The 27,881-nt window shown below is 40.3% G+C and overlaps 2 protein-coding genes across 2 annotated transcripts in view; both read right to left on the reverse strand.

Moving 5' to 3' along the window:
• NOX1 (NADPH oxidase 1) overlaps nt 1-25,759 on the reverse strand; it is a 112,051-nt gene extending 86,292 nt beyond the window's left edge. Inside the window, exon 1 of the mRNA XM_072123195.1 lies at nt 25,685-25,759. The gene's annotated coding sequence lies outside the window, so the exon portion shown is untranslated. The remainder of the gene's footprint in view (nt 1-25,684) is intronic.
• Nucleotides 352-27,881, reverse strand: part of XKRX (XK related X-linked) — a 77,813-nt gene continuing 50,283 nt past the window's right edge. Inside the window, exons 2-3 of the mRNA XM_072123200.1 lie at nt 25,685-25,947; nt 352-6,233 (exon numbers count right to left, since the gene is read on the reverse strand). Of these exons, the coding sequence (XP_071979301.1) occupies nt 5,509-6,233; nt 25,685-25,947 (988 nt within the window). The 3' untranslated portion in view covers nt 352-5,508. The remainder of the gene's footprint in view (nt 6,234-25,684; nt 25,948-27,881) is intronic.

Genomic DNA, 27,881 nt, shown 5'->3' on the forward strand with positions numbered 1-27,881 from the left:
ATTGTAAGGTGGGTTTTCTCTTTTTATCTTTTGGAAATGTGTAAATTTTAGGGCTAAATGAACGTATAACCGACAAAATTTGACCAATCTAAATTTCACCTCCATTTAAATTTAATTACTATGATGATCTTAACAATCTTCCTAAAAGAGGTTTCTGATAGTTTGAGGGGTGCAGATTTGAAAATGGGTTGATGTTGAATATGTAAAATTTCATTCAAAACACTATTTATCCCCAAAATAGTAGATTCTGAAAATACGGAAAACCTATGTTTGATTTGTAAGGCACGTGACATCAAAATTAATTATCCAGACATTTCAAAAATTATAAAAAATGTAAAATAGACATATGAGAAATGTTATTCGGCAATTTATTTAGATGGTAAGTCTGCCTGAAAACGCAATGATTTCAAAAATGGCAAATTTTTCAAAACTTTTTTTTGTAAATAAAATGCAAAAATTATGAGCCACAATTTACCACTAAAATGAAGTACAACATATGAGGAGAAAACAATCGTTTTGATAATTAACAGTTTTCAAAAGTGATAACCATACAAAAGCGACAAGTCAGAAACCCAAAAAATGGGGCTGAGCCGTAAGCTAAAAAAGGACTGCGTCCTTAAGGGGTTGAAGAAGGGGAACAAAATATGTAAACGCAAATACAAAAAAGGGCATAAAGGAGGAAGGGTCAAACATTTATATCAAGCATTTTAACTGTGATATAGTAATTGTCCCCTTAATATCAGTTGCAGTAAGTGGGGTCTTCTCTTCGCCAATATAGAATAAATGTGCATCTTTTATCTTTCACACAGCGCTGCACAGAGTTTACCAAATCAGTCCCTGTCCCCATGGGGCTCACAATCTAATAAACCTACCAGTATGTTCTTTAACAGCATTTACACTTAATCTGGATTTATTTATTTTTTCGGTATATCTTGTAGTTTCATAGAACTTTGTAAATAATATATACTTTTACTCTCCTCCCAATACTGCTGGTCTCTGCTTCGTGGCACAATGGAGACAGCTCTCCTGCTTTACCCTTAGTTTCATACAGCTGATATAAGACTGGCCCCCCACGATTACCAATCAATGAACTATTCTATAGATAGTTCATAATAGGTTTTGGCCTCCTTTTGGCTCAAGACACACATAGGTATTTATTTTTACTTTATTTTAGTGCACATTTTTCAAGCCGAACCTAGGATTCAACAAGAATGGGAAATACCAAGGCCATTTGTACAGGAGGGAGTTTGTTCCATGTGTCTGCAGGATTTACCAACCAAGGCTAGACCTGCTGAACTGAAATGCTGGGTACAGTTCAGTATTCCTGGTACAGTCCAGTAAATCCTGTGCACACACAAACACACACAGAGCGAGTTTGTGTACATCTCTTCCAAGGAAGTACTTAAAGGAAAAGTATCGGAGGTGAGCGGATTAGCCAGAGTGATGTAAGTGAAGTGCGGAAGCCTTATTTGCATGGATTACAAAATCCTTTTTTTTTGCCTCAACTATTGGCTTTTGTCCCCAAACAAAATATGGCATGGGATCAGTGGTACATAGCCCAGAGGGTGGTGTGAGGAGGTCATTTCAGTCGGGATCCAGTGGTAGATTTCCTTTAAACTGTACTTCGTGCCATATCCCTCCTAGTTTAACACAAAAAACACTGCAAGTCTCCAGCTTAAAAGTGGCTGGGAGGGGGATGTTTATTTTTCCCCACCTCAACTAAATATGTTGTAGTATCAAGTCTATCCGGCTTTTCTTTTCACAGTCTGACCAGTGCATGTGTCATCGGCCCAAAAGTCCCTGCTTGCAATCATATTTTCATAATAACCAGTGATGCAACCAAGGAGGTAGAACAGTTACATGGGGAAGAAGGAATGTGACTTGTTTACATAGTTAGGTTCTGACTGAACTATTATTAGAACATACAAATTACGTATTCTCCAAATTATAACAAACAAAATTTCCTTGAAGAATTGACATGCTTTCTGTTGACTCATCTACAATATATGCAGTGGTAACACTTTGTAAAAACTGAATAAATCTTTCAGTGAAATGACTATTGATTTATCTATGGTAATCATATCAATGTAGTCTAATCTGAAAGATTAGGACATGGACAGAGAATACTCATTAGCTAACTTTACAATAAATATAAGGGGTATTTTCATTTGGGCATTGACATGTAATAAATGCAACAAAAGTTCAAATGCTAGACTCCTTCTTAAAAAGGAAACAGGTCTGTTCAGTTAAGAGTCACTGAACAGAACGGGTTCGCTTTAAGGTGGAGTAGAACATTAAAAAAATGCAACAAAATTTTTTTGTGAGCATCTGTGAGAGCATGCTTTATTCAATTGCTCCTCCAACTGAATTTTCCCCTCCAGGAACTGTATAGAACAGATGAAATAAAGGGAAACAAAATTCTATCAGTTTGACGCTGATAAAAATATGTTTAGTATGATTGTCCTATGAAAGTAATGTCTAAATTAAAAGTATGTGATTGGTAACAGGGAAACCGGTGGCAAAACTGACAGTTGCTGGATTGAAAAAAGTGAATACCTAATACATTATTCTCCATAAAAAAAAGCATAATAAAAAAAGAGCTATGAGATAAATAGAAGTGAGAATTTACTTAAAATGCAATCAGCGAAAATTAATGCACAGTTTCATCTCCCTCTAAAAATCTGTTACATTCTTACATGTGGGGTTGTTTCGTCTGCAAGCACATGGATTTTTGGGCTATGGAACCGTCGCTGAATTTTCTGCAACAAAGCAGCTGAATGTGAATTCACTTTAAAGGTTTGAGCTTTTTTTTCAATGTTGTGAATGTGCACTTCAAGGAAATCTACCACTGAGCTCAAGGATTGCGAACCAAGCACACCGACATGCAGGTGTGCGCCACCTCTGTCAGGATCCAACCTTCTTTTAGCTTCTTATCCCTGTCTTTTTTTTTTTTTTGAAAGGCTTTAAAATCATGCAAATGAGCATTGGGGGCTGCCGACTCGCTTTTAATTACACACTCCTCTGTGCAGGCTTTCTGCCTGCCCTCTCTCTCCCCTCCCCAGCCAGAGTCATAGGTTGGGGAGACTAGCTTGGTTGTCAGTGTGCTTGGTTTACAATTCTTGATCCTGGTGGTAGATTTAGAGTCTAGTCTCACCTCCAAACTCTTAAAGGAAACCTACAATTAGGAATCTACACATTAAGGTATATCCAAGTGTAGGCTCCTACTAAAACCCTAAACTATCTTTCTCTAATCCTTTAACACTTCCTAGCCTGATTTAAACTTTATCTAACTAATATGCAAATCTTTGGAAGAGGCTACTCGGTCTTGTGGAGTATCCTCTCTGGGCTGTGAGAGCAAAGGTTACTCCAAGCCCCAGCAGCATTTTATAGCATCCTCAACGCTGACTCCTTCGAGCTCTGCAGATGCACAGTTGCAGGAGCTTAGTGCGCAACCGTATCATGGCAGCTACTGGCACTAAAGGGGCTACTGCGCAGAGCTTTAAGAAGACTGGAAAAAAGGAGTGCATTGAGGACACAAAGGAGGTGGGAACAGCATAGGCTACTGGGGCGTAAGTTATGCTATGTTCCCATAGCCAAACCGCACTAGTCTCAGCTGAACATTTGCATATTAGTTGGATAAAGATTAGATCATATAAGGAAGTGTTCTAGGATTAGGGAAAGATCGGTTTATACTAAATCCCTCTGCCATAAACTACCATCGGAGCCTTTGCAGTAGATCCTTGATGGTAGATTTTCACAGGCAGCACCACCCAGAGCCCCCAATATTAAACCCAGACATGCATGTGTTATCATACATTGAGGTATCATTTATAAGAAAGTAAAGGTTTAAAGAAATGGAAATCAGGTTATTTTTGTCCCTGGGCATTGAGAACACTTCTGCAGCACCTCACTGGCATGCCTCATTACCGCTCAGCACCAGCCTCTGCCTTTTCATAATCCTCCCACCTTCAGTCTTGAAATCTTGACTATATGTTAAAGTCAGGCATACCCTGCTTACTAGCAGGTGCATGGACAGTAAGCAACTACTACACGGCTATATTCTGGAATTCCAGCACATGGGCCAGTTACTGCTGAGAAATGCAGCTTTGAGAGAGCCTGGTTGGCACCGGAAAGCAAGGGGATGAAGGAGGCATGGCAGAACTGTGTTTTGAAGCAAAGTCTTTGCCCATGTGTACAAATAACCTTTGCAAATATATTTCCAAACTTCATTTCTTTTTAATAACACTGGGACAGTCTATCAATATGGAGGCACATTAAAAACATTCATAGGGGGATCATGGTGGTAGTAACCGTATATAGCACTGGAAGGTGGTAGAGTCGCTTTAAATAGTAACAGTTTTAATAATCGAGGTACACTATCTGTGAAAAAAGTTGGTAAGTTAACAAGTTTATCAAAGTGCTTCATGTTGTTGGTACCCTGAGACATCTTTTGTACTTTTTAAAGGATTCCCATAGCAACCGATGCAGAAATACTGAACATCATATGCTTTACTTCTTATTCAATAGGATGTGAGAAACATTCATTGTAGGCATTTTCTGATATGGCAGATAAGGGTCCTGAAGGGAAATATTCTTCTATGAGATTGTCTAAGGCTACAAGCACATTGGATGTGCATTTTGGCTCTGTGCTAGCCGTTGAAACAGCCCCATGTATTTCAATACACACACACACACACACACGGGTTTCCACATCCCTGTATGCGATAGGATTTCCCACGCTACAAACGTTGAGGCAGGTCCTATTCCGACTTGTGTTTGCGACTTGGCCATTCCTATTTTACGGTCACTGGTTGATGACACAAGGGCCACAAACAATGGACCATAAAAAGCGAATGTTATTTACCTAAGGCTGTGAATTCACCAAGCAGGTTTTGCAAGGATTCCTGAAAACTAATTTGCTGTTATTGGGGGTAAAATGGCAAAAAAACAACCAAAAACTCCTATGTGAAAGCATAGCTCCATAGTGTGCTTGAGAAAGTGGTTTTAAAACCAGACAACCCTTCAACCCTTCTAGGGCATATTCATCCATATCAGATGTGTTGAAGCAATGTTTGCCACAATCTCCTAACCTGATATTTCTAATGTATCTTTTCAGTTCTGATTCGGCAGTCAGACTGTCATGCATTAAAGGAGTATATAGGCACCAATAGTATTGGTTACAACATACCAGTGTTTGGCTACAGGAGTGCAAAGGAAAGCTGCAATACCTTTCAGTGCAGGAAGATGGTACTATTTCACCAACGGCTAAACTTAATGCAGAATCTGTACAAAGGCCAAAAACTACAATGTATAATTTATAGTGTTAAACTCTTCATATGGGGAACATTAAAGCCCCCCAAAAAGCCCCTGGGCATGGGTATGACATCATTTATGCCCGAGTTTCACAGTAAAGATGACAATTCAACAACCTATGAGGATGCATGTGATCAGAGAATGCCTTTTGTTTTTTCTTACATTCATTTAAAAATGTGGCTTTATCAGCATTCATCACACATCAGTCTCTCTTCCCTCAATGAGCATACGATTTGGCTTTGTTCTTCTTAGACAAACGCACAATATAAAGTCTGAAACATTATGGCTAAAAAGAGATCTGCATGGATGAAAATATTGGTAGAAAAGAAGCATAAATAAGACTGAGGCACAGTATCCAACCAACAGCTGTACCACAAGTAAAGGTGAACAGAAATATTCAAACCCATCTTCTTTGTAAAAATACCATAGTAAAATAAGGGTTGCATTCTCAAGCAGTCTAATACTATAATGTATAATCAATCTACCCCAATTCTGAGACTGATCAATTAAGTCTCTTTCACTTAAGTTAAGTTGGACTGCTGACCAGCAAAACATGTTGATTGCAGAATATAGCAAGGTGACCGTGCCCAGAACCGTCACTGTGCCAAGCCAACTAAAATTCTTTTCCACATTTTCTGGAAGGCTGGATCCACTTTTCCAAAAGTAGACCCATGGTAGAAGGAAGAGGATAATCATGTTTACCAATGCCACAGCTGCCACCCAAGCCTTGAGTGCTGAACAGAACAAGACCAGCACAGTCACGCGGGTAGCAATCTCTAGACATCTCCATACAATGATGCAGAAGAAGGCAGGTACACTCAGACGGACCTTGTAGTCATCATATTTAATTTGGATGGCTAAGACATTCAGGACCAAGGCACCGTAAGTTGTTGACGCCAGGGACATAGCCATAAGGACCGCTAAAAAGAAGGAAACAAGAAAGTTCATACTTTGATTAAATTGAAACTCAACATGCCAATTACTTATTATGCAATTGAATTAACCCCTTCACGACCACTCCACTGAAATATACAGCAGCTTTTACTGTGACAGATTGCTAAAGACATTTATTTCATGTCAGTAGCCAACTTCAAACGGCTATCTCCTGAGCCCTGGCATCTAGAAACACAAATATGGAATGTGTATGGATGCTTCACAGTGCCAGAGATATCCACCCTTAAAGTTGCACTAAAAAAGTTGATTTTTTTATGTACAGCTTTCTAATACTGATTGTAACTTTAAGTGTGGACTTCTCCTTTTCTGTTAAGCATATAAAATATATAAATAGATATCTCTATATCTATATATATATCTATACATCTCATATTAAAAGGGAAAACTCTTCTGTTCAATATGAGACCAAAATTTTGTTTCTAGGTGCAAGGGTTTAAGAGATGTTGGCGTTTGAGGCGAGTCCCCCTCTAACCGTTCAGCTAAAGGCAGAATATAGAAGGATCTGCAGGAAACACTTTCACTTTTCATTATTGCAAAAGTACATGCACCCTCTGCATCTGTAGCTGAACCAAGGGAAGGGTGATGGAATAATAGAAAAAACAGAAGAGGATTAAATTAGCTCAACCTTCAAGTCCTGTAGCAGCTGAAGGCAGTCTTTGCTTGGATGATAAGAAGTTAAGCCGAGGCCAGCGAAGTCCAATAAACAAGAGGGATTCCAGCAAAGTAAATCTCCAGGGAAAAATGAGGTAGTAGGGAATCCAGTTAAAAACACCAAAGTTCATTCCATAACTTTAAAAACATATTAGATCCATGGGGAAATCTGAGTGCCCCCCCACAGATTTTTCCATGCATTTATTAGGTTTTTAAATTTATGAATAAACTTCAATGTTTTTAAATGAATTCCATACTTCCTCATTTTTCCCTGGAGTTTTACTGTAATGGAAAAATGCTGTACATATTTATAACAGTGTGGTTAACGGTAATTGGAAAATTTACAAAAATTTATTTTTTCAAATTTGTAGTCAATTATTTTCACATTTTAAATATGTAATTTTAAAAAATATTGTATCAAGATAAAGTCTCACATAAAATTTGTTAAGATGTAATGCTTTTACAGAGATATCGTCATTTAACGAAGTGCATACCAGAATGTAAAAAAATTAACCTGGACCAATGACCATCGGTCAAGAAGGGGTTAAATCTAAAGTTTATTTACATATTTGTGTGGAAAACAATCTTCCCTCCTTCATGACATGGCCATTTAGAAGGAAAACTAGATGACTAGAGAAACTTTACAGTCATACTAAGTAAACTATTGCCAAAATGCACAGCCAGCCAAGGGATTTCTATTGTATGCTTTGAAAAAAGTCATCAAGTAAATTTTATGGCATGATGATGCTCTTTACATTTTTATTAGGCCAACTGCATTTTTGAAATACTAGCTTATAGGGTATGTTTGGCTGACATTTGCCTACGCGATAGATGAAAATGAAGACACAGCATTGTGAAATGTTTTGATGCCTATTGTGAAACCAAAGAACTATGCTGTAGCCGTTTTGCTTTGCTGGGATAAATTCCAATGGAGGACAACATTTGCATGGAATTTGTATTCAATTGCCAAACTAGAAAGTTTTTTCTGTTGTACTGTGGCCAGCACATGACCACTGCAGCAAATCAATATACAGACTGAGTGCTGATGATCCATAGATGAGATGAGTGACTCTTTGTAGCTGGACCTGTATAAAGCCACTGTTTGGCTTACATGGTCACTTGCTGACTGCAGAACAACAGTGACCAAGAGGGGAGAGAGATGCAATTCTGCATCACCTGGAGAATAAAAATAATATTCATAGATGGTAAGTTCTTGAGAACATGTAATTTTGTTCTGACGAGGGCCCGAACGTTTTAAAATGCAATCCTCTGCCTGAGTGACAGGAACTGCTAAAGATCATTCCTGAAATTTTCCCTTCTGCAGAACAGAGCGATTTCGCTACAAAAGGTGCCATTATGTGCTTGCAGAGCCCCTTAGGTACCAGCACAATAAAAATCTCCAAACAACAACAAATTTATTTATGGGTGTAGTAAGCATTTTAACCCCTAGGTACTGGTCCCAAATTTTATGCAAAACAAAAAGTTGAGTAAAAATTGCATTTTTTTCCTCAAATTTGCCATTTTAGTCCCAAATATGTTGAGCCCAACTCATGTCCCTGGAGACAAACAGCGTGGTAATGTGCAGCATTTGCAGATGCTCTGGGGAGCCAGAACAGTAGCAACCAGACTCCTTAAAAAAAAAAAACCTAGCAGACGGGCTTGGGAGGCAAGTTTGAAAAAAAGAAAATTCTACTTATCTGCTCCGTTGCTCCCGGGGTCCTGCACCGCCATCTCAGCGGTCCATGCCACTGAGTAACAGCTTCAGATCCGACCCGTCCTCATATCTTGGTGCACGGAATAGGGACAGGTGGGCATGGCTGGCCAGAGGCCAAACTCAGCGGAGCTTCCGTGCCCCTGTAAACAAAGAGGGGAACAGACCAGCCAGACAGCGATGTGGGACTCCACGAGTGACGGGGAGTACAGCTTTCTTTTTTTCAGACTTACCTCCCCAACCAGCCTGCTAGTTTTTTTTAAAGCATCTGACAACCCCTTTGAAGCTTTTATCCAGAGGTTTACCGAGTACTTTAACTGCATATATAATGCAGAATGTATGGTGCAGAGTAAAAAAAAAAACTTTTTTTTCCTCAAATATGCCATTTTAGTCCAAATATATTCTGCCGGATTCATGCCACTGGAGACAAACACCCCAGATGATTATGAGAGTTCTCCTGGGTACAGCAATACCAAATTTTGGGCAATCCACCATCTGGGCACATGGCAGACGGGACTGGCACATGGCAGGAAGGGAAGGTGCGGCATGCAGCTTTATCTAAATATTGTGCAGAGTACGCCAGGGTTAATGATAAAAATGATTATTTTCTAATAAATATCCGTGGATGTATGGTACATTCAAAAAGCATTTTTTACGTCAGTGTTTTTTTATTTCAGGGCATTTATTACAGTGATAAATGGAGTCCTTCCTTTAACCCGTTTTTGAACTCATCCTGCACCTTTTTGAATACCTTTTTTAGCAGTTTGGGGAAAGTGTTGCCCTGGTACAATGCGTGTGGCCTCACTTCCAGAAGAACTGGTTTCCAAAAATTAAAATGCTGTATTACCACCATTTTGAACTCCAGGATCTAAATATTGTGCAGAGTACAATTATAAAAATGATTATTTTCTAATAAATGCCTGATCAATGGATTGCAACAGTTACAAATCCCACATCTAAAATTACCAGTTACAACTTACCACATCTAAAAATTGTAATATAATCCACACATCAACATAAAATAAATATAAAAACCATAGGTAACAATTTGTTTGTCAAGAGTTTGTAATATATATCAATAGAGGCCAATCTGAGCTGTATTCATAAAGTTCTATTGCTTCTGAACTCCAATCATATATTACTAAATTGTTATAGTGGTAAACAAACGTTCCCCTGTATAATAACAGTGACAATAACTCACTGACCGCTGGCTCTCGCGGTTGTTCGGCCCCTTTATTTTCGCTTTTGCTCTCCAGCATGAAAGGGACTAAATTTTAGAGAATTTGTGTTACGGTTGTGTACTCTTTTGTAGTGTAATGATAGCGAACGGTTAACTTATCCTGCTTCCTCACATGTTCACTTATTCTCTTTTAGAGGTCTATATGTCCAACCTATATATTGCAGCCTATATGGACACTCTAAAAAAATTTCTATACTAGAAGTGGATGCAGGTATGTGTCATTTTGTATGCGGTTATTGCAAGTGAAAGCAGTTGTATATTTTATTTACCTTTATACATTTTCAATTCTCAAGTACAGATAGTAATAGTAAAACATAAATGTATATAGCTATCTATGATAATCCAGTTCAGGTTTTCAGATGTGCCAAAATTCCAGTTTTTTTTTTCTTTTTTGCCTAGGACAGGTATAAAGGAAGAAATTTAGCCAGAAATTTAGCTACTGAAAAAGGAGGAAGAACCTCTGAAATGCGTTTAGCTTAAGAGTTTTATGTTGATACAGCGACAAGTATCAACTCTACGCTCTCTCACATTTTACAACTATATTTATTGTTTGGACCACAACCATAGACTCTGCAGCAGAAGAGAAATATCCCAAACAGAGCTCAATACTCAGAGTAAACGCTTACAAAATGAAGACACTACGCATACAGACTCCCAGAACGCAGGGAGCAGAAATAGAGGCCAAACGTGACAGCCAGTAAGCCGTGAGTTACCACTATTATTATACAACGGAACGTTTTTTACCTCTACAACAGGAATATAACAATTCAGTAATATATGATTGGAGATATGATTGGACATAAAGGAGCTTTGGAAATATATCTCAGATTGTAATATCAATATATATAGGCCAAATGCTTGACAAACAAATGGCTTCCTATGTTTTTATATTTATTTTATGTTGATGTTTGGATTATATTACTATTTCTATCTGTTTTATCATAGTATCATAGTATATAAGGCTGGAAAAAGACGCAAGTCCATCAAGTCCAACCTTTAAGAATTAAATAAATGTTTTATCCCCATAACCCGTGATATTTTTGCTCTCCAGAAAGGCATCCAGGCCGCTCTTGAACACGTACATAGAGTCCGCCATAACAACCTCCTGCGGCAGAGAGTTCCACAGTCTCACTGCTCTTACAGTAAAGAACCTTTGTCTATGTTGATGGTAAAATCGCCTCTCCTCCAAGCGCAGAGGATGCCCCCTTGTCCTGGTCACAGGCCTAGGTATAAAAAGATCTTTGGAGAGATCCTTGTACTGTCCGTTCAGGTATTTGTACATTGTAATGAGGTTGCTCTCCTCTGCACCTGTTCCAGCTCTACTATGTCCTTTTCATACACTGGTACACAATATTCCATGTGTGTTCTGACCAGGGATTTGTATAAGGACAAAACTATGTCTATCATGAGAATCTATTCCTCTCTTGATGCATCCCATAATTTTGCTTTAGCAGCAGCCGCCTGGCTCTGGTCACTAAAATTAAGTTTACCATCCACCAATACCCCCCAAGTCCTTTTCAGCTCCAGTTTTACCAAGTAATTGACTGTTTAGAGCATAATTATATTTTTTGTTTCCCTGGCCCAAGTGCATAACTTTACATTTATCTACATTAAACCCCATCAACCATTTCTCTGCCCACTCCTCAAGCTTCCACAAATCCCTCTGTAATGCTAAACTATCGACCTCAGTATTTATTACTTTACACAGCTTAGTATCATCTGCAAATATTGAAACTTGACTGTGTAAACCCACTACAAGGTCATTAATAAAAATATTAAAAAGAAGTGGCCCCAATACTGACTCCTGTGGCACTCCACTGGTAACGTCAACCCAATCTGAGAATGTGCCATTAATGACGACCCTCTGTTTTCACAAAGCCAATTACTTACCCAAATACACACATTTTCCCCTATTCCCAGCAGTCTCATTTTATATACCAACCTTTTATGTGGCACGGTGGCAAATGCCTTTGAAAAGTCCAGATATACAACATCCACAGCGTCCCCCAGATCCAGTCTTGATATTAACCCCTTCACGCTCCGCAACAGATATATCTGCCACAGAGCTATGAAGAGGGCTCACGGGCTGAGCCCTCTTCATACATAGATGGGCTTTGCTGCATATTGCAGCAAAGAACTGTCGCTATCACTCGCGGTCGGTGCCTGCGGTAGGGCTAATAGATATAGGAGGCCAAATATAAAATCCTCTCAGCTTTTCCCGAAGAAGGCACGGTTTGTGACAGCAGCTAAGAGCAGCGAGGCCAGAGCACAGAGGACATTCACGTAAACATGTACAAACCGCTAAGCCAATCGGGACACAGGGGAGATTTATCACTGCTTCCAAATGCTTAACCTCAGGTACTTAAAGATCTCTCTCATGGGTAGGTTAAAATGTACTAGATAGCTCTGGGAAAGTGATTATTGTCTGCCCAGACTATAGTTGTGATGCATTTTGGATGCCCTTGTCTTTCCAAAGGCCCAGGGGTAAATCAAGCATAGGGAGCTATAGACAGCTCTTCAAATCCCATTGTCACCGCAGCTAATGACTTGTGAGCAATTTTCCAGCGCTCTTACGTAGCCTTTGTCAAAAGGGGAGATGTTTGACAGAGGATTGCCCTCACAGACAGTTAGCATTAGCAAAGATAACAGTGTGGAATCTCCCACCATATCCCAAGGGAAGGGGTAGTCTTTCGGAGGAGCAATTGAACAAAAGTCATGCTCTCAAAATTAATGCTCTAGATTTTTAGTATAAAACGAACAGAGTTTGGATCCTTAAAATAAGCACCACATCAATACAGTCAGGGATAGATAATTTCCAGTGGTGTTTCATGCACTTTTAGTCCCGTGTGAGATCTCCGTTGTCAGCAATAGGCTCGATATCCATGGCCCATCTTGGGTTCTACACACAGGACAAGTGTATAGTGCAGATCGCACAGGTGTAGAATAAAGGATTTTACTTATTAGTATACTTACAAAGAGAGTTAAAACATGCACATAATAGAAACGCCAGGCACCTCGCCCAACCCAGGTTTCGCCTTTTCAGGCTTCTTCCCTAAAGCTTTTTTTTTTTAACGTAATAATAATAGGAAGGTTTCTTTTCTTGCGTTCTTTTACTTCCATTTTTGTGTCCAAACACAATCCCAAATATATTTTTCATTCCTCCACTATACATCATTGCGGTAATAACTTATAGTTCCTCAATATACCACACTTTCTATAAAATAGACTATTTCGATCTTATTATTCTATTTCAAAATGTGCACCCATCAGAATGAAAAAGAGGTACACACCCTTTTCGTCTAGCAAATCCCCACATCAAAGATGGACAATCCGACACTACAACCAAGTTCTCCTTCCAGTTCCAGTTCTCCTTCCGCTCACACCTCAACCAATCCAAGAGTGTCTGGGAAATTTAAATCCAGTGAGCCTCAAACATTTAAATTGCACAAAGGTTTATATAAGATAAGCTTAATATGGTTTACAGTTTACCAAACGTTTATACCAAAAAACTTTTATTTCCAAATCTATATTGAGTCCCAATGGTTGTAGGGTTTTAAGTTGGTACATCCAAAAACTTTCTATGATGTTTAATTTCTTGTCCATGTGTTAACCTCTCCAATCGGTATGTACCATTTCTAAACCAAAAAATATTAACCCTTTTCAAGTGTGCTAATAAGCTATGTGTAACAATTATTTTCCTTATATTTCTGATATATTCTCCTATGCGTACCTTAAAGGGGTATTCTTGTCTGGGCTTTCACACCCAGATTCATTAATCTGCCATACATAAAAATTTCTTCAATTAGATGTCATTAAAAAATTTTTTACCTCTGTAAAGATAATTTCTCATAAATGTAGTAATATGGTCCCTTAGAAACAAGACTGTCCCTGGATACGGCCACCTCTGCTGGAAGGATTGCACAAAGAAACTAAAAGTTTTTGTAAATAAAATGTCCGGGAGTTACTGTATGTACCACAGGCATCCTGTGGTAATGATTGCTAAATCCAGGTGGTCAGACAGGAATCAATAGTACATGTCTGGCCACTGCTGCCAAAATGTGAAGTGGTCGTATCCGAGGAAGCCATCTAGTTTCTAAAGGGACAACATGACTACATTTGTGAGAAATTATCTTCACACAGAAACATTTTTTTAAATAACATCCAATTGAAGAAATGTTTACATATGGCAAATGAATTCAATTAAATTTAAAATGTCCAGATGGGAATACCCCTTTAATTTTTCTTTCCATATATTTTAATCCATAGGAACAAATAATCATGTAAATAGAGCAGTAACTATAGCAATGAATAGAGTTTGTGACATTATAAATTTGATTGTTCCTATTCACTAGGTATTCTTTTAATACCAGTTTATCTTTCCATTATCTAATTTTACAATTACTGAATCTTTTGCAAGCATAAAAACATTTTACACCATCCCTATTGGTTCCTTTATTCCTAATGCAACTAGATGCGATTAAGTCCCTAACATTGGCTGCTTTTCAATAATATATCGTTTCCCCAAGGTTCATAAAAGTCTAGAAAAACCTCCGGGGAGACCCATTTTCTCTGGTATAAATTCACTCACAAGTTGCTCCCCTACAGGCGGTCCCCTACTTAAGAACACCCAACTTCCAGACAACCCCTAGTTACAAATGGACCTCCAAATTTTGGTAACTTACTGTACTTTAGCTGTAGGCTACATTGAACAACTGTAACAGTTATCATCGGTGTCTGTAATTAAGATTTATGGTTAATCCTGGTTCTTATGACAACCCAACATTTTTAAAATCCATTAGTCAGAGACAACCAAAAAATGTTGCAGGGAGCTACAATTATTAAGTAAACAGTTCCGACTCGCATACAAATTCAATTTAAAAACAAACCTTTAGAACCTATCTTGTACGTAACCCGGGGACTTCCTGTATATAGATTTCATCCTACAAAGGCGAACATGTGTTCTTATTTAAAGGATTCACAACAAGTAATAGAACTTTTGAAGGACCTAGAGAGGACCTTATAGAGAGTATATAAGGGGCTTATTTACTAAGGGTCCGCGGACGCACTTTTGTCTGACTTCCTGATGTTTTTTGGGTTTTGCATGGCTGTGACAGATATTTAACAGGGGATTGTGTCACACGCTAGCTGATTTTGGCGCAGCTGCGCTGGTTTTCATACGACAGAAATCGGGGGCGTGCCTTCAGACTGATTCAGACTAAGCGCGGAATTAAACTTTCAAGTTGTGTTGCAAGATCAAGCAATTACATGCACCACGAAGAATAAGGTGAACTCCGGCAGACCTGAGCAGGGAAGTGACACATGTAGGATATTGGGCACACGATCTTAATGCACAGTGCATTATCGCCAGACAACTCCTCTGTGAACTCCTCCAGACGGGTAAGTAACTATTCCTATATATATATTACACATACATATACACACACACACACACACACACACACAAATACACACAAATGGTATATCGATGATTGTATAATTCTGTGGTCAGGATCTTTGGAAATTCATGAAGTATCTAAATAAAAATTTATAAAATCTAACATTCACCTTGGAAACAAATAGAAATAATAAGTTTTTAAGATTTTGAACTAAAATGTTAAAAACAACTATTTATAAAAAAAAAATAAAATAAAAATTAAATTAGATTATCAGAGCGGTCAGCATTATCCATGTATAGATAACATCCCAAAGGGGCCAGTTTAACACCTTAAGGATGTGGCCCTTTTTTGTTTTTTGCATTTTCATTTTTCACTCCACCTTCAAAAATCTGTAACTTTTATTTTTCCATGTAAAGAGCTGTGTTTGGGCTTGTTTTCTGCATAACAAATTGACTTCATAGTGATGGTATTGAATATTCTATGCCATGTACTGGGAAGCGGGAAAAAAAATAGAAAAAAAAAAAGTTTTGTGGAACGTCTGGACTTCCCTAGTTTGGGGAGGGTAACTATGAGGGCCCTTTGATTTTCCCTAGGAAAATCTTTGGAAGTCATGGCTGTTGAGAAGAATCTTAGCATATGTTCTACCAATAACGGGGGAAAGGTTTTGAAATACTCTCCCGTTAGCCCATCCAGGCCCGGGGACTTATTGCCTGGGAGAGAGGATATCACTTTCTGGATTTCCTAGGTTGTAAAAGGGGCACTTAAAGATGACCTGTCACCCATAATTTCGGCACTGCTTACTTTAGTAAGCAGCTCCTAGTGCTTGAACAAACGCTGCAGTGTTAGAAGGATACCTTCTAACACTGCGGCGGGGTACAATGTAATCGTCGGATCGCTCGTACAGTGGTCCGATGTATTCCTGAGCGGGCGGGGTTGGGGCGTGTTTAGGGGCGGATAACACCGCTAGTCACCGCCAGCCTATGGAGCGAGTAGGGCAGTCTGGGGAAAGAGGCAACACCTCACACCACCCCTCATGAATATGTCGGACCGCTTTGCGAGCGGTCCGACAATTACATTGTACTCCGCCGCAGTGTTGGATATCGTTACCTGAGGTTTCCGGTAACGCTATCCTAACACTGCTGCGTTTGTTCAAGCACTAGGAGCTGTTTACTTTAGTTGCCTGAGGTTTCAACGCCCGAGGCAATTTCAGCACAGCCTCTCGGCTGGTGTGTTTGTCGGACTTTGCAAGGGGAAGACCAGCAGCGTTCTGGGTGATGCAAACACACTACACGAGCCCGAGTGGTGATGCTGGTCACTTGGCACCTAACCGGCTGGCACCGTGCTCTAGATTGGAGCCGTGGGGAGCTTTGAGCTGAGGAAGAGTGGCGCTTCTGCTGTGCTGTGGTAGTACTGCATTGCACTAGCTGTGTCGTTCCTTGGGGGCGTCATATTGGGCCTGCTCCATCAGTGGGGAAATGTATAGTTCCATTGGCTTCCGTGGCTGGGAATAGTTTTTACGCCACTTTGACATAGCCAGGGTATGACTACCAGTCGCTGAGGTGAGCGTTTCCTGCAGTGAAGCTGGCCTTAGTCGCTTTTTGTGAGACACTGTAGCTAGCAAGCCGCGCCTCCTTACAAAAAACTTTTTAATTAACACACATCTACCTTCATGCAACTTTGCAACAAGCAATGACCAAAAAATTTTTTGAAAAATTCCATTTTAATGAGTACAAATCGTGACTACTTATACAAAAGAAAATGTACTTTCCTATAAACAGAAGGGTGCCCAAAAGAGCTTTTACCAAAAATTGCACTGAGCTTTACAGATATTTATTGTATACTCCTTTCTACAATGGTAACCAAAAGAATATCCTTGACTACCCTTTAACCCCTAGGCGCACCAGGACGTTATAGTACGTCCCGGTGGCTAGATACTTAGCGCACCAGGACGCACTATAACGTCCTGCTTCTGGCACCGGCTCACGAACAGAGCCGGTACCAGAAGCAGCGGCTGTCAGCAGTCAAGTACAGCTGACACCGCGCTGTAACACCCCTTACACGCAAGCATGGATCGGATCCCCCGTGCCGCTTACCGGGGGATCCGATCCTCTTCTGGCCAGCTCCGAGGACTGGCATGTGCCCCAGAGCTGCCCGATCTCCCTGCCAGTCAGACCCCTTCCGGGTCTGACTGTAAACTGTCTGAGCATGAACAAGCATGCTCAGACAGTTTACACTGCTCTACAATAAAATAGTATTGTAGAGCAGTATATTGAACTTGAACCAGCAATCAGAGCATCGCTGGTTTAAGTTCAAGTATGTATAGGTAAAAACATGCAAAAACACTGAACACTACACATTATAATAAATAAAAAATAAATACATAAAAATATAAGCCCCTAAAATGTCACTTTCCCATAAAAACACTTAATAAAGTATAAAAAACATAACACAAAAAACCCCCGCATATTTGGTATTGTCCGTAACAATCTGCATAATAAAACAGAATCGTTACTGGACCCGCAGGGTAAACGCCAGAGGAAAAAAACGCAAAAGACGTTCCGAAAAAAGATAATTTGTAACTAATACCCTATAAAAAATGCTCTAAAAAGTGATTTAAAAAAATTTTATGCACTCTAAAATAAGCCCACTAAAAAGAACAACTGACAAAGCCCCTAACCAGATTTGTCAGCCAAAAAATTAAAAAGTTCTGCATATGAAAAAATGGTGATGCTAAAATGAATAAGATTTTCTCCAAATTAGTTTTTATTCAGTACAATTGAATAAAATACACAAACCCCCACATATTTGGTATCGCTACGTCCGTGACAATCTGCATAATAAAATAGAATCGTTATTAGATCAGCAAAGTGAACCCCATAAAAAACAACCTCAAAAACTCTCTGAAAAAAAGATGATTTTTATTAATGGCCTTTAAAAAATGCTCTAAAAAGTGATTTTAAAAAGTTACGCAATCTAAAATAAGACCACTAAAAAGAACAATCATTCTCGCAAAAAATAAGCCCTTAAACAGATTTGTGAGGTGAAAAATAAAAAAGTTATGCATATGAAAGAAAGTGATGCTAAAATTAACAACAATTTTGCCAAATTACTTTTTATTCAGTAAAAATGGGAAAAAATATATATAAATGAAGTATTTTCGTAATCGTGGAGACCCACAGAATAAAAATAATATACTATTTTTATGGTATGGTTCACTGCCAAAAAAAAAATAATTTCCTAAAAATTGATCATTTTCATTTCCTCCACCAACAAAGAGTTAATTAAATCTCACCAATTAACAATAGATGCCACAAAATTACGTACCATAAAAGTTCATCTCATGTGGCAAAAGAACTAAGCCCCTATAGGTCCACAATAACAAAAAGAAAAAAAATGTATAGCCTGTACAGTGTGACATAGCAAATCTGATCTGCATGGCGCCTCCTTCCCTTCTATGCCCGGCCGTGCGCCCATACAGCAGGATACCACCACATATAGGGTATCGGACTTTAGGTATCAAACTTTGTGGAGCCTTTTTTCATTTAATCCATTGTAAATGTTTAATTTTCCACCCAAAATGAGTGTATTGTGAAAAAAATATTACAATTCGCAGACTGCACCTCCATTTTGTTTTAACCCCAATAAAACACCTAAAGGGTTAACAAACTTCTTAAAAGTGGTTTTTCATACGTTGAGGGGTGTAGTTTCCACAATGGGGTAATTTACGAGTCTCGCTATTATTTAGGCCTCTCAGTGTCAATTAGAAGTTGAGCAGGTCCATCCAAATACGGGTTTTGGTGATTTTACAAAAAATTTGAAAAATGATACCTAAATTCTGAGCCTCATAACATTCTAGTAAAATATGTGGAATCTTAAAAAACCATCCAACATAAAGCAGACATTTGGGAAATGTAAGTTATGAATTTATTTGGGTGCTTTGACGATCTGCATCAAAAGTAGAGTATTTAGAACGTTGAAAATAAAGAATTTGTCCAAATTTTTGCTAAATTTAGTTTTTTCATAACTAAACGCAAAAGATTTCATCCAAATTTTTAAACTTATTTGAAGTACAATCTCAAAATCCCCTGGATATCTCATAGCGTTCCAAAGCTATAACCACTTATAGTGACACAGGCCAGATTTGAAAAATGGGGCTGCGTCTTTTGGGCCAAAAGAGGCTGAGTCCCGTAGGGGTTAAAGGAGCTTCCTCCATTGTACTCTTTGCGGTCTCCATACATCTATTAAATTTAGTCTTTTTCTATTTTATTTTCATAAAACTACACACTAAAAATGTCACCTTGCTAGGAACAGCGGAACATCCCTTTGCCTCTTGTGGAGTAATTATACAGACTGCCAATTATTATACAATGGAAGCAGATACTTCCTGATGGAAAGTCAATGAGAAAACATAAATCCCTGGAAAGCAGCAAAAAGTTGGATATAATCTAGAAAATGGGAACTATAATTTTCACTATAAATAGGAGGAGATTGTACAAAAATGTCAACTAGCACAATAATAGGGGGAAGGTGAAGCAGAAAAAAAAAATGTTCTTTTGTAATATATAATGCTTACCATATATACTAGAGTATAAGCCGACCCGAGTATAAGCCAAGGCCCCTAATTTTACCACCAAAAACTGGGAAAACCTATTGACTCGAGTATAAGCCGAGGGTGGGAAATGCATTGGTCACAGACCCCACCAGTATATAGCCAGCCAGCCCCCTATAGTATACAGCCTGCCCCCAGTAGTATACAGCCCAGCCCATCTTGCCCCCAGGTAGTACACAGCCCGCCTGCCCCCAGGTAGTATACAGCCACCTCAGCCTGCCCCCAGTAGTATACAGCCAGCCTGCCCCCAGTAGTATACAGCCAGCCTGCCCCCAGTAGTATACAGCCAGCCTGCCCCCAATAGTATACAGCCAGCCTGCCCCAGTAGTATACAGCCAGCCTGCCCCCAGTAGTATACAGCCAGCCCCCAGTAGTATACAGCCACCTCCGCCTGCCCCCAGTAGTATACAGCCACCTCCGCCTGCCCCCAGTAGTATACAGCACCCCAGCCTGCCCCGTGTAGTATACAGCCAAGCCCAGCCTGCCCCCAGTAGTATACAGCTTGCCCCCAGCAGAAAAAAAAAAAAAAAAAAAAACTTATATACTCCCCCTCCGGTGGCCCCGATGCGCAACCCTGCTCCCCCCATGTCCGCGCGCCTCATCTTCAGGCTTCTGTGCCCGTCTTCCTTCTTCTGCCGGGAGAGAAACAATGGCGACGCCGAGCAGAAGAAAGAAGATGGGCACAGAAGCCTGAAGACGAGCCGCGTGGACATCGGGGGAGCAGCGCTGCGCATCGGGGCCACCAGAAGGTAAGTTGTTTTTTTTTTTTTAAAGTAATTTTTACTCACTGACTGCTGTATTGACTCGTGTATAAGCCGAGGGGACGTTTTTCAGCACATTTTTTTGTGCTGAAAAACTCGGCTTATACACGAGTATATACGGTAAATAGGCTACAGTATACCGGAAGATGAGCGGGCTTGCAAAGCAGGCTTGAAGTTCTGTAAGAACTAGAGGGAAACACATGTAGGATTGTGCAGTCTGTACACTATTAATATATGTAGTTTTTCAGTGTGGAAAATCTGAAGCATAATACAGTGGCAGCCTAGTGAATAAAACTTCTACAAATGCCATCTAAACACAGTGTAAAAAATTTACATGTTGCATTTTACATTGCAAATTTCTCCTATTGCAATGCAGAGAATGGGCTGCGGATTAAAAAAAAAAAACAAAAAAAACAAAAAACAAAAACAACAACAACAGAAACACTCATTCCACATCATGAGCATATAGCATGAGCGTCAAAAGCTAGGTCAAATCAGGAGGGTAATTAAAAAATATTTATTTACAGTAGCAACGTCTGCAGATGGAAATAGGTTTAAGAAGTATGCCTCGTAAGAAAAAAAATAACACCAAAAGATAAGGAGAACAAACATCAGTGACTCATTGGCAACACAATGAACTATATCATTTAGAAGCACCTTTACCCTCTATGTCCCCTCTGCAGGGTTGGACTGACCCTGCAGGGGACAACATTGAGAGGTGAAAGGGCGTACAGAAGATCAGGAGGGCGAACAATGAGAGGGGGAGATACCAGGAGTAGGAAAATACAAGGGGGCAACATTAAAGAGGAGGGAGATGAGAAAACCACAAAAGATAGGAGGAGATTAGAGTGTGTTAGAAAAAGAGTGGGAGATGAGGGCGGATACTATGGGACCCATAATAAGAGGGTTGAGGGGCGACATAATGAGGGGGAGAAACAAGGGGCAACATTAAAGGGAACCTGTCACCAGGAGACCCATTGTTAGCACTCCCCCAGTCCCCACAGAGCATAGTACATACACTGCCAAAGTGTTTTTGTATAAAAAAATTGGTTTTACAGAAAAAAAGATATGTTATATTGTACCTTTCATTAGCATCTGCTGTGTGACTAGGCAGTTGCCAATTGGGAGGAGCTGGAAAGGAGCAGTCCCCCCCCACCCTTGGGAAACATGTGACCTTTTCAAATATATGAATAACTCCCAACACTCGGGATTGGCTGTAGAGGAGCAGGGGGCGTTGCCAAGTGATGGGCGTTTTCATATATTTGAAAAGGTCACATGGAGTAGCTGTTCCCCAAGGGTGGGGGGAACTGCTCCTTTACAGACCCTCCCATTTGGCAACTGCCTAGTCACACAGCAGATGCTAATGAAAAAAGGTACAATATAACATATCTTTTTTTTCTGTAAAACCAATTTTTTATACAAAAACACTTTGGCAGTGTATGTACTATGCTCTAAGAGAAGGGAGACGAGAGGTGGAAAAAAAGATGAGGGGGGCCCACAAAGAGAGCAGGTCAGAAAAAGAGGGGAAGATACCAGGGGGCTGACAATGAGAGGGGGAGATGAGGGGGCTACAAAATGAGGGTTGGATAAAGCAGATCCACAATAATAGGTGTATATACAAAGGGGTCCATAACTAGAGGGGGAGAAGAGAAGGGCCACAATAAGAGGGGGAAATGAGAGAGGACCCACAATTTTTCAGTGTGGCCTAATAAGCCAACCAGAGTATAAGCCAAGGTACCCAATTTTAACACAAAAACGTGGGAAAACCTTTTGAATGGAGTATAGGCCTAGTATATGTCCAGCAGCCCCTGCCCCCCAGTATATAGACTGTAGCTCCTCCGCGAGTAATGCCCAGCCTAAAATGTGTACTCACCTTCCGACGCCCCCCGGCAGGTCCTCTTCTTTCCATCGATGATTCGTCTCGGGGTCAACATTTAACGTCAGGAAATTTTGGGGGATTGTATTCTTGAAACAGGTGGAGAGTCATGATTGAAAAGCAGTTTTCCCTCACCAAACAACCATCGGTTCCAGCATGGAAGAGTCCATTCTCCGTATTTCCCAGACTGGTACAGCCAAATGGTATCAGGCCCTCAGTTATCAAAGTTTCGTGACCTATCTTTGGGATACACAATCAATCCAAATTCGAGGTCAGCTACATTAAAAGAGATCTTGTACTGAGGAATACAGGTAACTGCACATGATCCACTTTACCTGAGGATTTCCTATACATAAGGGCTTAGTCAAACAGGCGCATCAGCTAACATGTGACGTCCGTGTTCAGTCCGTACTGTATTGTATTGGATGGCATATGGATCTCAGAAATGCCCATCTGAATGAGCCCTTATACATTAGAATGGTAGTGGATTGTTGACAATGTCATACACACAATGCTGAATCTTTTTTCCTTTTTTAAAATCGGGTAAAAAAAAAAAAAAAAAAAAAGTAAAAAATAGGTTAATGATGCGGAAGTCAAGTTGTGCAATGCAAAGGTTGAGCTCCACTCAGGAGTACGCACCGTAGCACGGCGGGCTCACGGCAGCGCGGGGAGAGGAGGAGGAGGTGAGCGCAGCTCACCCCCGCCCCTCTCCATAGCAATGTATGGCCGCGACGCCGTAATACGGGAAAAGATAGGACATGTCCTATCTTTTCCCGGGCTATGGAGCGGTACGGTGCTGCACCGTACCGCTCCCGTAGGGCGCCGTGAGCCCATAGAAGTGTATGGGGGACGTATATCGGCCGCATATACGCCGGCCGTATATACGTCCCCCATACTGTAGTGTGAATGAAGCCTTAGGAATAAAGGTATACTAGCCTTCTTGAGTTGTGCTGAGTAACAGGCACAACTCTGAAATAAAACCTGTGTGATTGCAGCCTCATCCTTTCCCCTGTGGTATATGTGGCCTCACGGGTGTGTAATAAATGAACCTAGGTTAGGTCGTTGACGTACCGCAAGGATTTTTAGAAATGGCTCGGATCCAAAAAGTTTCCAAAATGATGCTGTTTATTGGGAAGATTAAAAAATGCAACGCGTTGCCTTTGTTGTCCACTTTTTTAAAGAGGGTCTCTCACCACATCACAAATGTGTAGTCTAGCGGTCGCAGAGATATCAGTCCCAGTTTCTGACCATTGTAATCTGTGTTTGGTCAGAGAGGAAGGGCTGGAGATTTAGGCGTTTGTTATGCTTATCTTCTCTCATACGGTCCAATCAGCGGAAGGCAAATGTCAGAGAACCTATTATGAATATTGAGCCGTCAGTTTTTTCTATGTTCATCTAATGGGTGTGTTCACACACATTCCCCCAATATTCTGCTGACATTGGGTCAGATTTACTGACCCGGTCCCGGCGCGATCCCGTGGTGCGTTGTCCGACGAGGATTCGCATCCTGGGCGACTAAGATCGCGCATCCGAGTTCTTGCATGTGTCGCTGCTGCGGAGAGGTCCACCGGAATTTACCTGCTTCTTCCTGGTGCATGTGAGTGCTTGATCTTGCGTCCCATTTTCTTTTTTAAATTCCGCGGTTTGTCCTGAATCCGTCGGGTCGTCCGAAGGCCACGCCCCCCTCATTTCTGTTGCATGCAAGCCGGCGACGATGCGGCACAATCCGATCGCGTGCACCAAAAGCCCAGAGCAATTCAGGGCAAAAGTATTCCAGAAACACGACAAAAGTGCAGAGTTACGCGGTATTTGCATTATGTTTATGCAGCGTTTGATTTACGCGGGTTTGCGTCCCGTTAGTGTCAGGCAGCATTTGTCATGTCTACACTTACTTGGCGTTTACATTACATTTATGCTTATGCGGCGTTTCTGTCACGTTTGCACTTGGCATTTACGTGGCGTTTGTGTCACGTTTACACTTACTTGGAATTTATGTGGCATTTGTGTCACATTTACACAGCGTTTGTGTTACATGGTGTTTGCGGCACGTTTATGCTTATGCCGCATTTGCGTTACGCTTATGCGCAGTTTGCATCATGTTTACGCTTATGGGACATTTGCCTCACGCTTATGCGACATTTGTTTGCGTTGACATTACAGTGCATCTGCGGCACATTTGTGTCGCTTTTACGCTTATGCAGAGTTTGATGTGCGTTTACACATACGGTACACAGCTTTTGCGTTTTGTCGAGTTTGCGTCATGTTAAAGCTTGCGTAGTATTTGCCCTTGACACATTTACGCGGCATTTGCGTTTATGTCAAGTTTGACTCATATTTATGGTTACATAAAAAGCGCTCGCGTTTACAGCACATTTACACTTCTGTGCCATCACGTTTGCATTTACACTTACATGTCATTTGCATCGCATTTACAATTATGTGGTGTATGCGTTGATGTCTTGTTTGTCAACAGAATATTAGAATGTAGCCTTAAGATGCACCTAAAGAAATTATATCTCACCACTGACAGTATGAGAGAAGATTAGCATAACACATGCCCCCAGCTCTAGCCCCAGCTCCTCCTCTCTGACCAAACACAGATTACAATGGTCAGATCTCGTGCCTAATAACTCTGCAACCGTGGGAGCTAGAAAGAAAATTCAAAGTGCCAGTGAATGCTAATCTCCATATAAGTGAGGTAGTGAAAGGTCCTCTATAACCTTATTGATTGATTTATATGAAGAATTTTATGAAAAGTGGATTTTTGTCTGCCATCTCTTTTTAGTCCTGAATCTTTGTTGTGCACCATTGTTATCTTCCCAATAAACAGACATTTTAGAAAGATTTTAAATCAGCGCCATTTCTATTGCGATCATTTTTCACTCCTTCGGCTATGTCAATGACCTACTCTAGGTTCATCGCTAGTATACTGAAATACCTGATATGGAACAAGACTAGTTTCAAACTTCTAAAGGGCTGCTGGTCATCATGTAAGTTCCATAAGTAAAAAAAGTACAGGCTGGGGATGTGTATGTAAACTTTTCCATAAAGGGGACTTCAGAAGACATCCGTTCCCCATTTTTTTTTTTTTTAATATCTGAACTTTCCAGAGGAACAACCCTTGTAAGTGTCTAGAAATGGTCCATCTCTTTAAGGCTTCAACATGACCTCACCTCGTGCTGGCGAGATATATCTCTGCAATACACAGACGTACAGTTGAAGTGTGAGTTGTGGTGTTGAACCAAGGAAAGCCTGAATTACAGCCGTGCGCTTAAAGGCATTACGGTGCGTAGCCAATCTCCTCAACGAATGTCCTACTTCTCTCTCTTCTTCTTCCGAGTAACCCCAGCCACGTAAATGTTTCTTGCGAGAGATGCTGACATAAGGCTCTTCCTCACGACCCATCCGAAAGTATACTATAAGGGCTTCCACACATCTAAAAGACAATACATTGTGACATTTTTTATGTGTGTGAATGGTTTTACCATATAAAGAAATGACAGATTTGAGTTAAAAGTTTGCAAAAGGAACTGACCAAACATATATCAAACTGTAAAGATGACCAAGCATATTGGGAAAGTTTATCAAAAGTGTCCCAAAGTTACTGCAAAGTAGGATTCCTTTTGGCATGCTAGCTGCAAAAGTGTCTAAAATTGGTCTGAAACATTTTTGTGGTGCAAGTATTTTAGACACATATTTTGTGCACAACAATTTGATTAATCTGCCCCATTATCTCCCAAAGCAGATAAGGGCTCTCCACCAATGCCAGATGTCAGCAGAGTTGAATATTAGGCACTAGATTTCAACATGCCCAGTCCTTTTTACCTCTGCTGCTAGACACCATAGACCACATCTCTACAGATTAATTTTATCTTTCAATTCAGGACATATGCATGCATGTGTATTGTAACAATGGATCTGTGATGTATCTCCGTGTTCCAGTTGGAATTGTTCTCTGCTAAGGGGATGGAGAATAAACAAACTACAGACATTATGGAGCCGCTCCTCTTTGGAGTGGCCAGAGGAGAGGTGGACATTTAGATCTTTATAAAAGTTCATTTCCAAGAAGAAGGGGAGGTAATAATTCACTCCATCACCCGCCCATAGGTTGGGCCTCAGAGGAGGACAAAGGTGAAGCCGATGCGGACTGGGTGTTGTTGTGTGTGAACTTGCAGTGGGGAAGGGGCTAGGATCTGATGCTGCGGCCAGATCCTGGTACCACCGAACTAAGGATTACTTGGAACTAACACAGAAAGAAGGTTCTAACTAGGACTCGCATTGTCAACGGATTACTTGAGCGATCTGAATTCAGCCCTGGCGTGGGATTACAGGGTGTCGCCCCCGGAAGTGGACGATTTTGTGGGATATAATGGTCTGTTTGTCGCTAGATTTAAATAAAGTGTGATGAAACCACTCAGTCTCCAATTCCTGTCTGCTCTCTAATACTTATCCCGTGACTTGTATAAACACAGAAATATCTGTGTGTTAAGCAAGCATTGTGTTGACAGCAGCTATCTATATTTATCCGGTTCACTGCGTGCGTCGGGTCCAGATGCATGGGCTGAGCCCTCTCCATAGCCGGTAAGTCTTTGCTGCATACTGCAGCAAAGACTTACCAGTAATATTCATCACCGATCGCGGGCGTTATCCCAGCAATCGAATGGGTGCCGCCATCTTGCCGGGTATCGTTGCTCCCAGTGACATCGGAGAGCAGCGATCCATCGCCATGGAAGCCTAGGGTCTTCCTGTAGTATGTAGTACAGGATCAATGATAGGATCAATCAGACAACTTAGGGTCAAAGTACCCTAGGGAGTCTGAAAAATAAAGAGAAAAATAAAGAAATAAAAAAGTTAAATTATAATTAAAAAAAAAAAAAAAACTTCAAATCACCCCCCTTTTCCTAGAACTGATACAGATATAAATAAACAGTAACAATCATAAACACAAGGTATCGCCGCGTCCGAAAATGCCCGCTCAAAATATGACGGTTTTTCACTGCATTTAACCCCGTAACGGAAGATAACACCCAAAGTCGAAAATGGCACTTTTTGCCATTTTGAAAAATATAAAAAAAAAACCAAATAAAAAATGTGATGAAAGGTCGTAGTCATAAAAATGATGTAATTGAAAACGTCATCAAACATTGCAAAAAATTACCACACCCACAGCTTTGTACACCAAAGTATAAAAAAAAAGTTATTAGCGCCAGAAGATGACAAAAAAAAAAAAAAAAAAAAACATTTTTGTACAGGAGGTTTTAATTTTTGTAAGTGTATGAAAACATTATAAAACCTATACAAATTTGCAATCCCCATAGTCGTACTGACCCAAAGAATAAAGTAGACATGTCATTTGGGGCGCATTTGGAA

This window comes from Engystomops pustulosus, chromosome 9 (genome assembly GCF_040894005.1).
Source record: "Engystomops pustulosus chromosome 9, aEngPut4.maternal, whole genome shotgun sequence".
Lineage (NCBI taxonomy): Eukaryota > Metazoa > Chordata > Amphibia > Anura > Leptodactylidae > Engystomops > Engystomops pustulosus.